Source organism: Leptosomus discolor, chromosome 3, assembly GCF_034619465.1.
Source record: "Leptosomus discolor isolate bLepDis1 chromosome 3, bLepDis1.hap2, whole genome shotgun sequence".
NCBI lineage: Eukaryota > Metazoa > Chordata > Aves > Leptosomiformes > Leptosomidae > Leptosomus > Leptosomus discolor.
This window is the reverse complement of record NC_141393.1, coordinates 70,735,109-70,750,513: the sequence shown is the minus strand read 5'-3', so window position 1 is coordinate 70,750,513 and position 15,405 is coordinate 70,735,109. Positions and strand designations below refer to the sequence as shown.

Genomic DNA, 15,405 nt, shown 5'->3' with positions numbered 1-15,405 from the left:
AATTTAATTTCAAATAAGATGATCATGTTTTCCCACTCCTACCACCCAGGCCAGCAGTGTAAGAAAACTACTGAACATTCAAAAACAGTCTATGGGCTTTCAGCCTGTAAGAAAATAGCTAAGAAAGCGTTGATTTGGTTGTGAAGAGTCAGTAAGCTATGAGAGAACTAGACATGACTTCCATAGAGAGACTCAAGGGTATAGCACAAGCAGACTAGATGGAATAGCCTGTACCACAAAGGTTTCTGCAGAAGTTTGTCATTATTTTTAATATTCACGTTCATTGTGGGGAAAAAAAATAAATAAGTGGAGAGGGGGCAATACCGAGTACAATCAGACATGGAATGCTTGTCCAAGTGCAGACTAAGGGAAACATACTGATACGAACCATCCATCAGATCCTCATTTTATTTTACGATGTTTATTGAAGTAAACATTTAACAGAAAACAAGAAACATGGATACACAGCCAGTGTACTGGCCTTCAGGCAGCTGCAACAGAACAAATTGTGGAACCAAGCTAATTTCATTTTTTTTCTGCACTGAACTACACAAATACAAACAGAAGAAATTTTAGGAAAAATCCAGGAAATTAAGATTCCCCAACCACTTCAACTTAGCTCTGCAACAAGGTGAGCTATATTTGTACAGCAGACTAAGTACTTCACAGCCAATGTGCAAAGGTGGTTATTCCCGTGTTATAAAGAAATTGAAATAAGAGACTATGAGAGAGGATACTGTTGAACCATGCTGTCTGCAACTGAAAACGCTGCGTTGCTCGCTCTAAAGCACATATCCACATCCAGGAAGCACAGGCAGCCAGGCCAGCAAGATAATAAAATTGGTCTGGACACACATCTTAGAAAGGGTAAAAGATTTGAGGACAGATGTCACAGTGGGGATAAAGAGGTGGTTTCTAGAAGCAAATCAGTATGAAACACCCGAGTAGCATGTTCAAGAACCTGACAGGTGATGAGCCCTCAAAAGGGAAGGGAAGCAGCACTCTCTGCTTATTCCATTCAGTCCTTTCCCTCATTGTTACCATAGGCTTTGTAGCATGTTCGTGTCAAATTATCTCAATTTGACAGGAATGCATTTGTGGTAGAGGTCTCAGAACAGACCAAGCCAAGATTTTAAAATCTAAACTATACAAGCCATTTAAGAAGTAATGAAGCTTTTAATACTTCTAATGTAGGAACTACATTAGCTGCATAGCCCAAAAGACTGTCTTGTTCCAGTCCAACACATCTCCCCATAGATGCATAACTATTGCTGGGTGTGGACAGAAACAAGCTGACTTGCTAATACAAACATTGGGCACTGTCTTGTAAAGGAAGGAATTTGCCAGTTGTTTCCTCAAAAATCCTGTGTGCTGAGGATGCAATCCAGCTGTCATTACCACACAACACTGCATGAAGAACAGGGCACCAAGCTATAGCAGTATCTTGGGTACGTTTTTTTCATGTGCAAATTTCTAGACCTATTTAACCACACCCCTCTAGGAAAATGGGGTACTGTGTTCCCTAAAATATCCTGGACACTACAACAGATCATAATTATCCAAAACACTTGGAAGCAGTTCCAGAGGACATCAAGAGAGAGAAGATGAGCTTAGTGTGCTAAGCCTCACATTCTTTTCACTGAATTGTTCCCGTTTCTCAGGCACATTTTGTCAACTACAAAAAGCTACATTTTCAAAATACCCAGTACCAGTGTTTGGGTCGGGGGAGAGGGAGATGCCAGATCAAGGTGTAAGCGCAAAACAAAGTGAGATTAAGCAACATAGCTTTACTTTCCAGAGAAGCTGAATTACACTTTCGACTCCAGCCATTTTCTCAAAAAATAACTCAAGCTATATTTTAGAAATAAGTGCCCTTCCATGTGCAAAAAGCAGCAAAGATTTTCAAAGAGCCTTTTCTAATTAAAAAAAAAACTCTGAGGGGGGGGGCATTGTTGTTTTATTTTTAAACTATTGTGTTAGCTATGTTGTATAGTACTTCAGCTTGAAAAATGAAAGTAGTGTGTTTCACTATTGTTTTCACTAGTTCATTTTCTGGTTGGTTTGGATTTAAGAGATCCATTCAGTATCATCTCTCATATTTCTAAATGTCACTCTGTGGAAACCGGACATTAGTGACATGAGTTATGAACTTCAGGAAGGTGAAAAATATGGACATTGCCAGAAGCTAGCGAAGACAATATTCTGACCGGTAGTTGGGCTCCATTGTACAGGATGAACAAGAGATGACAGAGTTCCTTCCTTCAGGGTCCTGATACCTAATCTGGGTGTCTGAAAAATGAAACTTAGAGGGTACAAATGCACATGAACAAGCCAGAAGGAAGTCATTTTCTGATAGTTCAGCTGCACAAAACCCAAATCATACGTTGTTCTTATTCTCCACTTCACAGATAAACAGGAAAGCAGGACTTGAGACAATAAGTACAATTTATGTACTGCTGCATGACTTGCTCATTCCATTAAATCAGATAAGGTATTTGTAAAACAAACACATTAGAGAATCAGGTGGTGTCCCCTTTCTTTAAAAGAAGTATTTGAAAGATAACTTCAAGATAAATGAGAGATAAGTGAAATTGACTGGGCAGACAGAAATACAAGTGTGAAAATCATGAGACTGGCTACTTCCACAATACAGGCAGCACCATTTGTTGAGCTAACATAACTCTTTATTAAAGCTGTGTTACGTAAGTCCATTGAAACAAGAACTCCTAGCACTACTCTATCTTCTAATCAATATCATAACAACATGTGTTACCAAATAGCAAGCAGACTGAGAGAATGAAAATTGGAAAAACTACTCTGTGAGGCATCCTTACAATCTATTGGGTTCAAATATGAAGATTCTCACACTACAGCAGCTAAAAAGGAAAACCAGATTAGAGGGGAAAGCTAATATAGTAGTTCACTGTAGTTTGCCAAATGTCAGAGCATAAACTGATCATATCTGTTCTGATACTGAACACAACCAAGATCTTGTGTCATTGCTTCCCCAAAAATCACTGCATAGTACATCGTATAACTAACAAATAATGACAGTGGCTTAAGTCCTAAACATAGCTACCTTAAAAAAAAATTTAGTCTTTACTGAAGCAAAGCACTCTGCAGTGAAAAACTGAAACATGCTTCCAAACATAGTCAAACAGAGGCTGAGGTGATTAAGTCAATCATGAAGGAATCTTAACCTAAAAAATAAGTACAGTTAAAGGCCATTTAGAACAGCCATGCTTCTCTAGTTTTCAGAAGGTGAAAATTCAACAACAGCATGTCTCATTCAAGGATATTTCAAAATTTAGCATCATGTGGTTGTCCACGAGCACCACCTTTTTCACAGAAACACTGGCATTTCTTAACAGAACAGCCTTGTCATGATTTTCTGTAACCACCTCACTGACCATAGCACAAGTTTCCATTTCCATCTACTTGCCTAAAAGAATTCTGTAAACACCTTTTTTCCTGAGTCATGCAAGGTAACAGGATTTAAGTATATCTGAAGAAAACCAGCAGCAAAGTATGCTACAAAGCAGGATTAAAAAGTGGATTACAAGGGGAAAAGTTACTTATTAGCACTATAGCTCAGGCCAACTGATGGGGTCTGAATGCTACGTGTGTCCAGGGCAAGTGAGTCAGATTGGTGATGTAACATGTAAACAAAGCCTGCAAACCCAAACCCCCAGATCACTTGGACAGTGACTTGAAACTCACAGTTCAGATTAAGCCCCTTCTCCAATTACAGGGGCTACTTCAAGCACAGCAGCAGATTTTGCCACAGAAGTAAAACACAAAACAGAATTTCATATAAATTATATCTAGTCCTCTATAATTTGAGTATCTTGCATTCTTACACACAGAGTATCAACTGGGCACATGGAGCAATGACACCTTCATCTTCAAAGGTTTATCATGAAGGGGAGCTTTAAACACTAAATTTTAGTCACCAAAACAAATCTCAACACACAAAATACACAGTTAAAGGTGAGTCAGCTTTCAGGAACCAGATCTTGCTAACATGCTGTGTAAAACCAAGCATTACACTGATTATTTCAAGCAAATTAGAAGACAGACTAACCTGTGGCTTAAAAAGAAACTTTGTGGAGTCAGGTCAAAACCTCAGGCGGTAGCAAAGAAAAGACAAACAAAAAAGGCCAAAGATTAAGCATGAGAGGATAAATTAGTGGCAGAGGAAAAAGGAGCAAAAACATGTTAAGAGGAATTGGCATTACACTTCTTCCAAAAAATGCAATACTGCTGCGCTCATCTTATTTCTGAGATACATATAAACAGTTAATAGTTATCTGCTTCATTCCAGTTCAAAGCAAGTTACATGGAAGAAAAGCAATGGATTGCAAATAAGCATCCCACTATTTTGGGAGAATGTAATGATCTTGATCTCTCAAGAAATTCCATTCAGCTGCTGTTAGAATCAGTGCTGCCTAGTCCTTTTTTCTTTATGGAACATTTATTTAGTTTAAGTTTGTTTGAAACTGTAACTAATATAATTTGATGATGTGGCAATAAACTGGAAAAATGTGGTTTTATCATAGACATTACCAAAGAACGCACATGACAGAGATTTTCTTCTCACACCTAACCATCACTGAACCAGGAGTAACTTGTTATAAAATTAACTGCTGTTTAGACAATTAATTCTTATTAGTAATATTAAAGGCATTCACATATTTATTTACTCATGAGGTGGAAGGGTTAGAAAAGAGTATGTCCATGGTATATTGATCCTCCTGGTGCTATGAAAAGAATGCTAAAAAGGCTTTTAATATTTCTAAGTATATTAATAAAACCCACTTTTTCTATCAATCAGAAGTAACTCCTTTACACAAACAAAATACCAAGAACAGTACCTGTACACATAAACAACATGTTCATTTATGCAAGAGCTAATGTTTCCTTTTGGTTACCAGAAACTTATTTGCTCACCTTTCAAAAAGAGGTTTGCTATGAACAGAGGCACTTACATCAGATAAAAACTGCTTTCCAGTTATATAACAAAATAAACATCAATTAGTCATTTTAGTTCGAGAAATTCAGTACATTATAAAAAATATTAACTTTATTCAAAGTTTTCTACAACATTTTAAGTTATACTAGTTCATACTTGTAACAGCGGGTTAGTAGCAGTTAAGTGATGAACTGCAATTATACTTTGTTTAGGAAGTGTTACAGACAAGACAGTTTAACATTAAATAGTTTAGTAGCAAGTATTCAACAAACCAGTGAGTTAGAGACAAACTTTGCCCTCTGAGAAGCTAAATGAAAAAGCAACAATAAAGCTTACAGAACTTAGCTCGTACAATTTGCCTTGAAGGCGGTAGATTGGTTCCCTGAAATAGCAAATTGCAAAAATGAAGTTTTATTTCAGAAACATTTTCTCATTTTTTTTCAACTCCAAACAATTAACTTACAAACATCTGCTTATCATCTTTAAAATAAAAGGTTCAGCAAAGTCCTTTATACCAAAAGTAATCAAGTTTCAATATTTAATTTAAAACACCAAGCTTTTTCTCTACTTCGTTAAAGAGAGAACATTCACTTAATCAAAAAATCACTCATTTTATTCATGTATTTTTGAAGAGTCAGATAATTGGTCAATTTTCCTTTTACGGGACACTCCAAAGTGATGACAGTTATTGTGTTTGACACATGTGCCAGCACAGCTAGATAAGAAGGAAATCTCTCCTCAGAGGGGAGAGGCTAGTCTTTGAAGCTATTTCAGTGTTTAGACCTTTCAACTTTTTTTCATTTTAGTCCAAACAATATATTACAACAAAAATGCCACTCATGCTGGTCAGGCTGTGGGGGACCATCACATCCAAGAAGTTAATGGATTATTTTAACTAACATCTCTAAAATAACTAGCAATTTCTTGGTGGGAGGAAGAGGCTGGATTTCTATCCTCAAGAACATGACTAAGTTTTCAAAAAAATACTAGAACTCTCATCTACAATAGCAGAATAGGAGATTTTCTGAAATGTTAGGTTTATCACTTGAAGAATCTAAATTGAGTGGTCACAGTTGAAAACCTTGACCTTCCACCTCCTGAGCATTATCTGACCAAATGGCACATGAAAACATCAGGAAGATGTTCAATACTGGCAATTATTTACAGAAAATTTTGTTGTCTTATTTTTACTAGAATTTTTTATTTCCCTTTAAAGTATGTACTATTTCCACAACATTTTCTTTCTGTTTAAGACTTTGCAAAACCCTCACAGTGAGCAGAAACCCTCAACGTTGTAGCTGTTTTCATTACTTTCATCTCATACAAAAAAAAGAGGACTGATCCTGTGAAGTACTGAGCACCTCTGGCCCACACAAAAGCAAAGAAAGAAGCAAAGCTCAGGAGCACTTAGCATCTTGCAGAATCAATCCCATACTCTTATGTGAGAAAAAGAAACAGAAAAGTAATTTCATTAATGAATCTCAGTGAAAATGATAATTAATCTGAGACCATCAACCAGTTACTCTCTGTTTACTTTGAGAGAGGCCTATGGTACATAGTCAACATCTTTGTTAAGTCAGCTGAAAGTTTTCAGAAGAGGTAAAGGCAAATCCGCTTTTGCTTGCTGATTTGCCCCTTCACTGCATTTAAGCTGTGAATACAAAAAGAACTAGTAAAATGACTATGACAAAGCACACACAAGCAAGTACTCACCAGCATTTTGGATTCTGAAATTCACAAGTTTGCAGTTAATGACAAAATACATTGATGTATAACATGAAAGACTCAATGCACTAACCAGCATGGGTGGGGAGACACTAACCAGCAGTGCAAGCAGTAGCAGAAATATTAAACAATAAATGATGATAACAATGAAAGTCAGGTGGCTCTGAAAAATTCAGTAAAACAAGGTGGTGATGACGCATTTTATATACGTTTGAAGCAGAAAAGGTAAATGATACACTTACAACAAATAAACGCAGCCAAGAAAACCAAACAGCTTGGATTAACTTGCACATGCCATTATCCATTCTCTGTTAGGTGCCTACCTGATTTCCCACTGCACTTTTGTTAACCTGACTGCTTCTTTGTTGGGCACTAAGGGAAGCAGAGGAAAAGAGTTACACTGAAGAAACCCGAACTAAGCCAGTTCCTGAGGAATAGATTTTAGCAGTAACAGTTACTTCTGATTCCACCACAGAAAGCTAGAGTAACAAAGAAACACAGCAAAATCATTGCATATATATGCATATTTCAACTGCTTTTTCTTATATTACAGGAATGCCTGCTTATATTTGCCTGCTTAGGACAGAAGGGACATGCACAGCAGACAGCTCCTACTAATCACCTCCTTTGTAACAACATCATACTTGGATTGGTAAAGGTTACTAAAAGCACAGAGAAATTATGGCTCATGTTGGGTAACTTTGGAAACATTAGCTTCTATAAATATTCAAAAGGGACAAAAAGCAAGCCATTTCTGTTATTTAGCACAGTACAACAAAATCCTCCCCTGCTGGAGGCTCCTTAATAGCTTTGTCTTGACAGTTTGTTTTGGATATTATTCTAATATTTATATGCACTTTGAGGGTGAATGGATGAAGCCGTCACAAAGCTGGTTCAAAAAGCTGGAATCATACACGAACAGTGCATATTTGACATTAAACCATATTTAAAATATATTGCTCAATTCTTGAACTCTGGGAATCCCAGTTCCTGCAACAAAACACACTCCTGTCTCAAAAACATGTAAATTGCCATTAATTCTAAAATGCATTATGTGGTGGTTTGTAAGTGTTAGGCCACAAAATCAAAATATTGCTAGAAAGAAGAAGAAAAGCATTCAGAGAGCAGGCTTTGGTGACTCAACCAGCAGAGCAGCTACTGGTAACAGGAAGTTTTTCTGGGTTAGATTATACCATTTCACCAGGCACTGATTAACTGAAGAAAAAAGCATACATATCAGATCAGCTACAAATGCTGCTCTGAAGGAGTGAGAAAGATGTGCTTGGATCACAGCCTATGGGCCAATCCTGCAACTGCTTTGTGCACAGCTGCTGTTCCAAAGAATTGCCGAAGCACCAGACTCAGTCCCATCCCAACTCTGATCCTGCCCTTCGGACCACACTATCAAATCAGCAGTCCGTAGGCTGCCCATGAGAAGATCCACAAGGATGTTTATTCCATATGCCTGTTCACTGGGCTTAGCTCTCAGTCATCCAGAATCTTTTGACCAAATAACACTGCACGTTTCTGGTGCATCGTCTGAGTTGCATAAGCTTTGGTGCATAAATTATTACTAAATAATGTGCACACAGAAAACACAGCACTAACCCCTCACCAGTTCCAATCTGTTGTGTGAGAAACCCATATGAGATGGCTTTAGGAAATCTAATTTCCATTCTTTTTGTTTGTTTGGGGGGGGCGGGTGTGTGTTAATTTTATTTTATCACCTTAGGAAAGCTTATTAGACCGCTTATTAGACCATTACCATCATACTAAGAAACCCATGCCTTTTAGAAGTAGCCCAGCAACTGGTCCTCTACTTACTGTTCTAAATACAAATTACTCTTTATGTAAATTGAAGCAAGTAGCTATGTCTGAGTTACATCAACTGGAAACAAACCCAATCTCAACATTTTACCACTTGTTCCGCTAAACGAGACAGATATTAATGTTCTAAGATTTCACAGTTTCATAACTATGTAAAGTTGTTCTAAATATTGACATTCTTGAATCCTTCTCAAGTCAATTCACATCACACTGTACCTGCCTTAGGCTCTGCAATGCTGCAAGATAGTTTGACTTATGCTCTCATTCTTACAAACAAGGCTCACAGGACCTACACTTACAAAGCACTGCAGTCACATGAGACAACTGGCTAGAAGACTCAGCAAAAGAAAGGAAACACTAAGGAATCTTTGGAATCTATAGTCCAGGATGTTTAGATACTGTAGAAGCCCATATGCTACCCAAAAATTATTTCATTTTTTAGTTCTAAGATAATTGCTGTAACAATAACACAATTATAGTTTAAAACGTGTATTTTCTACTGTTTAGCTCATAAATTAATACTTTTACATTTTAAATTGTTCTTAGTTATTGAAGTTTTCTCTTCCTGTTCAGCACATGTCAACAAAGATACTTCCCTTCCCATCACTTTCAATCCACAGAAACACTTGCTTAAACTTAAGTGAAGAGCCATTTATACCCCGTGTACAGCAGCTGAGGATTTCTAGATCTCCACTGGCAAAAGAGGAAGCAGCTTTTCCAAGAAATTGAACTCAGGCATTGCAACTCCTTGGAAAAGACACAGCAGTGAGGACTGAACTACAGGCCCCAGCAGCAGCAGCCATGGGGGGGATTTTTCCAGAGGACAGACATAATGAAATACTGCCAGATACACCCGGCACTCCAGAATCCAAGACTATAAAGCATGGAAGGTTCCAACTTGACACAAGTAAAAGTCTTTTCACAGTGAGGAGAGGCAAGCATTAGAATAGGCTGAATAAAGAGGCTAGAGAATCTCCAATTTTGGAAGCTTTCCAGATCTGATTGGACAAAGCCCTGGGTAACCCGGTCTGAACTCAGCATTGACCCTCCTCTGAGCAGAAGGTTGGACTATGTGACTTCCCAAGGTCACAGCACACACCATGAATATATATGGAGTGTTTTTAGCAGGCTTTTTCCTGTCAGAAAAGGATGAAGAGAAGTAAATAGCAGGCACGTTGTTATCTTGACCTCTAGAAGGCCAGCGACCATTCCTACAACATCCTGTCGTTTGTCAAGAGAACTGATAAAGATATCTAGGACCCGCAAACAATTCTAGAGAAAGTTGCTCAAACCAAACACATGAACAGTGCCTGATTTTGCCTTCTCCCATCTCAGCTTACTGAAAGACGTGTTTTAAACCTTCAAGGCATACTTGAAGATGTAGACCTTCCTTCACAGTCCTAACTAGAATTGTCCATAGCATATGTACTGTGGTGACAAACTTTGTTGCCAGCATCCCACATGGACGAAACCTGTTGTGATTCCAAACACTGTAATGGCAAATATGGCATGAACATGGCTAAAGGAACATTTATTCTTCGAAGAGTGAAGACATCTCTAACGCTTTTACTAGTGTCATTTACCAACCAAATGTTGCTATGAAGTCCCCAAGGCACAAATTGCTGGAAGCTGAGGGAGAACATGCTGGAGAATATTCTTACAGTCTTTTCAATTATGCAAGGAGAACGTCAAACCAGGCCCTGCAGGGCATGCTGCTACTATTATTCTCTACAGCCAAACAGCAGGCACACTTATAAATTCAGTGACATCCATTACTCTGAGCAAAACTGTTTCAGACAAAATCACAGCTCCCAAAATATGCATTAGCAACAATGTGGAAAGACCACCAACATTATACATTTCTGTGGTCCTAAAATGGATACAGTGAGAGCATCAGGTTGCCAAAGCGGGTTCCTGAGATGCATGTGATTCCAGACCAAGACATAAGCTTCAGCTTCAGTGAAACCAGGCTTGTGAACTGGGGTAAAGAATTCCCTACAAGTGGGACAGAGTTCAACACTGTGTATATTGAGAAAGAGCATGATCCTGCATGTTTAGGACTTTGCAGCTTTCATCTTTACTGTCACACTTCAGGACTTGTGTTTTGAACTTGGTAAAAAAAAAAACAAACAAACAAAAGACAAAAAAAAAAAAACCTGACAGTGTTTTTTTAACAAAGTCTCTATATACATACTTTGCAAAGCCAATGAAGTCTTCATGGTTGGTGTTGATGTAAGAAACCTGGATATCAATCAGCAGGAGCACCTATTAGGGAAGACAGGAGAGCAAAAAAAGAATGGGTAAGATGGAGGAAAGAGATTGAGGAAAAGGAAGGGAGAACAGAAAAGAAATTTCGAGTTTTCTGCATTATTGAATATTGCTTTCATAACTGTTGAAGCCAAAAGCAACAATATTTTCTAAATCCCACCACTTCGTGTGGTGTTTAATAAGCCAGACTACAGAAGAGCTATTTCCTCTTCCTATTTTTTCCAGACAGACCTTGTTTTTAACTATATTGGCCCTTGTCCACTTCATTAAGATCAATCATACATGGCCAGAGAGAGTCTAATAATATATAACATAGATTCTAGCTCTACATTTTGCAAGTTAACAAAATTCTGTCTATTTGTAGCATTCCGGCCGAGCCAGCAAGGAACCCAAACCCTAAACCTGAAATAACGGTACTTAAATTTTCTTTAGGTACTACACAAAGAAGCGATAGATAAGCTAGCCCTGGCCCAGAAAATGTACAGCCTGGGTACTAGACAGCCATTCTGGTGCACACATCTGGCTTGAGAGATGGGCTAGTCAAATAACAGAATGAATGGTTTGTGTACTTACCACTTGCCAGTTTTCCAATAGTCCAGAGACAGAATTTGATTCAAACTTGATAATCTAACTCGGCAAAGAACTTGCCAAGATATTAGAGAAAGCTCACTCCCACCCTTGAACAGCTGCTTGAACATGCATGAGACTACACTTTCCTCCATCTTTTCAAACTTCCATTTATCAGCAGGGAGTAAGGAAGAAACCTATTGCTACCAAATGGTAGCATTTAATCTCTTCAAAGTGCACAGAGTTATTTCTGTACTGCAGAAACACAGCATCACTCCCAAATTCTTCACAATTTCCAGACGATATTAGGTGCCTCACTCAGAGCAAAAGATAGAGGGGATCTGGGTCTAGCTCTTACCTCTGAAAATATCCTCACTAGTGTTTTGATTTATTAATGATAACTGCTAACAGCATAAATAATTATGTGAATATGTGACAATAACCAATTTGACTAATTCTTGGGATTTACAGAAAGCTGATACTTTGTACTTTGTTCTGGGAAATTGCCAGGTACGTGCACACAATGAAGAATGGAATAAGAAAAAAGACTCAATTACTCTAAGTAACTTGTATCTTCTTCCAAATTTTGAAATAACTGAGCATGCTAAGTAGAACTCCTTGTAAGTACAAGCCCAGCAAATAGAATTTTTTCAAAATTATTCTTAAGACTACATTCACAGCACAGATTAAAGGAAAAGAAGCAGGCTGGACATGCTGCACAGCTCCCTAGCTCACACAGGGACAGGACTAGAGAGCCAGGAGTCCAGAACAGCTTAGAAGCTCTGCCTAGCCCTTCTTCCCCAAACATTTCTGTTGTCACACTCTGCACTCTCCAGACAATAATTCCTGTTTCCACTTCCAGTGGATTTTTTCACATGTAATCTAAGCTTTGAAGTTTCCTGGATTTGGAGTGCTTAGCTGGGTGATGAATGTTCTAAACAAGTTTGTCTAAAAAAACCCTTTATTTTAAAAACTTGAAGGAAAGCTTGTCACTCCCACAAGAGTCCCAGTACAATTGCTTGTGGACCTCACTGTACTTAGAACATGGGATGAGTATGTTAAAAAAAGATGGAAACAAAGTAGAAAAAAGGCTGGGTATTTCTATGTGTGTTTGTTTAATCACTAATTGATTTCCTACAACCAGCTGCTGTGGCACAGATAAGAAGATGGCACACTGCGGCACGGGATCAAGCCAATGCTACTTTAAGACATCAATCCTAATCTTGAAAGATGAGATTAGGATTTTCTATAACAATTCTAGTCTCCTCTGTCAAAGCTCAATGGTAGAGAAGCAATTTCTCTCCCTGTCTAAAATGTGCAGCCTGCTGGAAAAAAAAAAAAAAAAAAAAAAAAAGGACAAATATTTCATTGTCTTATTGTACTTTGTACACAAGAACCTTCCTCCTTCACACACTTCTCCAAACTGTTAGGTCTATTTATTCCCACCTGATCCTTGGTCTTCTCTTCTCTTTCACGAATGTAGCTGGCAACAATTCTTTCTGTTTCCTCACACAACCTTGGATATGTTGCCAACTGAAAAGCAAAATAAATAGAAATTTACATCTGCAGGGTAGCTTCAGTATAATACAAACTGAAGAGCCTCCAGATTTCCTCTTTGGTAGAAGGCAATTATTATAAACGCTTGGGCTAAAAGTTAACTACACTACAAAGCAAGCCTTACTTTGCTATTAATGGTCATTTTCACAGTCAAAGAAACTGAAGAGACCTAAACCCTTGGATAGTTTCTATGCTTTTGCTTCATGGAACATTGAGGAAAAGACACTTTGGACACGTCAAGCAGAGTTTATCAGCCTTGGGGTGAGGTTTCTCCATGCCTTTCTCTTCTACCGTGCCTAATTCTAGAGCAGCGCTTTCAATAGTTCCCGAGTTTCTTGTTCTTTGAAGGCTCCACCTTGTGGCAACATCTTTACATCTCAGTAACAACCCTTAAAAATGTAAACAGCAAAACACAACAGTGAATTTGGACAACAGCACTGAGAAAAGAATCTCTACAACTCATTCAAGGGACATATCTTCCAAACTTTGACAAAAGTGAAAAAACTTGGAAACTCCGCTGAAAATATTGCAGTGAATCTACTTCTCTATGATTTTTGTCAAAAAGATTGTCACCCTTTCCTGTTTCAAGAAATAGTTCCTTTACCTGCTCATTGGTACAAAAAAAAAAATGCATTATTCAGAAAAATGCAAAGGGTGTGACAGGTTATTTCTCAACAACTTCAGCGTACCTGTGCTCACATCCCAGAACCACTCCTGTACTTGCTACTATTAGGGTACCCTGCACTCTGAGACAATAGGAAAGACCGATGAACAGAAGGTGAGACAATAAAAGTATCCAGTTAGCTAAGAAGTCTACAAGAGTCAATGGGATCTTCTAGAATATCAGAGTAATGGGAGACAACAGAATTGAAAATCAACAACTGTTAGATGTCAATGCTCCAGACAAGTGAGTCACAGTATTTACAGAAAACAACTTTCCTATGAAGGTGAAAAGTGTGAGAGAAAAAAAAGCATGATATTAATATACCTGACGTACTTCCTTAGCCACAGCTGGGGAGTGTGAAGTTTGAGGTTTCATTCTAAAAGTAGACACCAACCCAAGTACACACACTTCAGGAAAACCATTCCCGAATACTCATAGTAATGCCACGTTTAGTTTTGATTAATGTATTTCTTAATTTATTACACTTGAGGATCTTGAGTTAAAAGTTTAATTGATGCACAAAACTTCCACATCAGGAAGTTCAATACTCAGCAGTGCTTTCCACATAAGTGCTCAACATTTCTGTGCAGCAAGGTCATTCATTAACACTAATGCAGGATGTAAAAACGCGAGGGAGATGAAGCCTTCCTACCTTTCCACGTCTAACTTCTTGACAGTTGGACATCTGATATTTTGGGGTTGTATATGAAAAAATCTCGGGAGAAGCTGTGCATTACATTGCAAAGAACTGTAGTGCCACCCAGTAAAGTTTCAATATGGAAAGAGCATTTTTCTCCCCTTGATAGATGTCTTTGACACATTTGAGGCCTTTGCTCTAGAAAAGTTTCACTGTTTCTTCCTCTAGCATTGGAAAAGAAAACTTTAAAGTACAATTCTTTTTGCTGATTTACACATCTCTGGAATTGCTGTCTACGTTCCATTTTCAGTACCAATGAACACATGGTTTTAAAGAGGGAGCAACTCTTGACTCAAAAAACCTCCAGTCATAAGGTGTATATTCATATATTCAAAACACAGGAATCGAATGAACATTTCCAGCATTACATTGTTTTGAGAGATTTGCAGAAGTTTTAATTAGAGAGTCTTACTCTGTACATCAGGTGACTAAATTAGAAATCTCTTATAATACTGTAAAATGCAATACAGGCTTTATATTATCTACTATACCATTACATTATACTTATATTAACAGATCTATTTGCAAGTTACCTTTTTAGTGCACTTCTTGACAGTGTTGATTAACTCTTGCATCACCAGATCCACACTTTTTAAGCAAGGTCCTTTCAGCTTGACTATCTGTTTTTTAACAATGGCTTCAAATGCCATATCAGGAGTAAACAAACCTGTTCTGTGGACACAAAAGAATATGTAAGACAGTAATAAAAACATCATGCAAGGAAGATTTTTTTTAGTGAATTGCTCATATCTCTATTTTCAGAGGCTTACAGCTGAGTAATTACAATCCCTACACAGACTTCCTCAGAACTAAATTTGCTCCTTTCTCTAAAAAAGGTGTCATTGTAAGTAAGAATATAAAAGTAGAAACATGTCCTACTATTTGAAGATGATTGCAAGAACTCTAAAGAGTACTGACATAATACAGTAAAGCCTCTTCAGCAGTGCATCAAACCTTAGAGAAGGGATGAATGGCAACTGAAGCACTCCATGAACAATCAGTTGCATAGCAAACCCGTAAGAATACTATAGCTGCGCTTTCCTCTTCAGTCACAACATGAAATGTGGTTCTGGTAATCAAAGTCCTATATGGAGAATTTCAGTTGGTCACTGCAGTGTGGATGAACCT

General features: G+C 37.9%; 1 protein-coding gene across 5 annotated transcripts in view; it reads right to left on the bottom strand.

The window, feature by feature from the left end:
- The window catches only part of DNM3 (dynamin 3), a 190,337-nt gene that overhangs the window by 130,102 nt on the left and 44,830 nt on the right, over nucleotides 1-15,405 (bottom strand). For 3 of the 5 annotated variants that reach the window (XM_086462511.1, XM_086462510.1, XM_086462506.1), the window contains exons 10-14: nucleotides 14,811-14,949; nucleotides 12,806-12,892; nucleotides 10,719-10,789; nucleotides 7,021-7,069; nucleotides 5,325-5,354 (exon numbers count right to left, since the gene is read on the bottom strand). In XM_086462511.1, coding sequence (XP_086318637.1) covers nucleotides 5,325-5,354; nucleotides 7,021-7,069; nucleotides 10,719-10,789; nucleotides 12,806-12,892; nucleotides 14,811-14,949 — 376 coding nt within the window. The remainder of the gene's footprint in view (nucleotides 1-5,324; nucleotides 5,355-7,020; nucleotides 7,070-10,718; nucleotides 10,790-12,805; nucleotides 12,893-14,810; nucleotides 14,950-15,405) is intronic. The other 2 variants (XM_086462508.1, XM_086462507.1) reach the window with 1 other exon arrangement.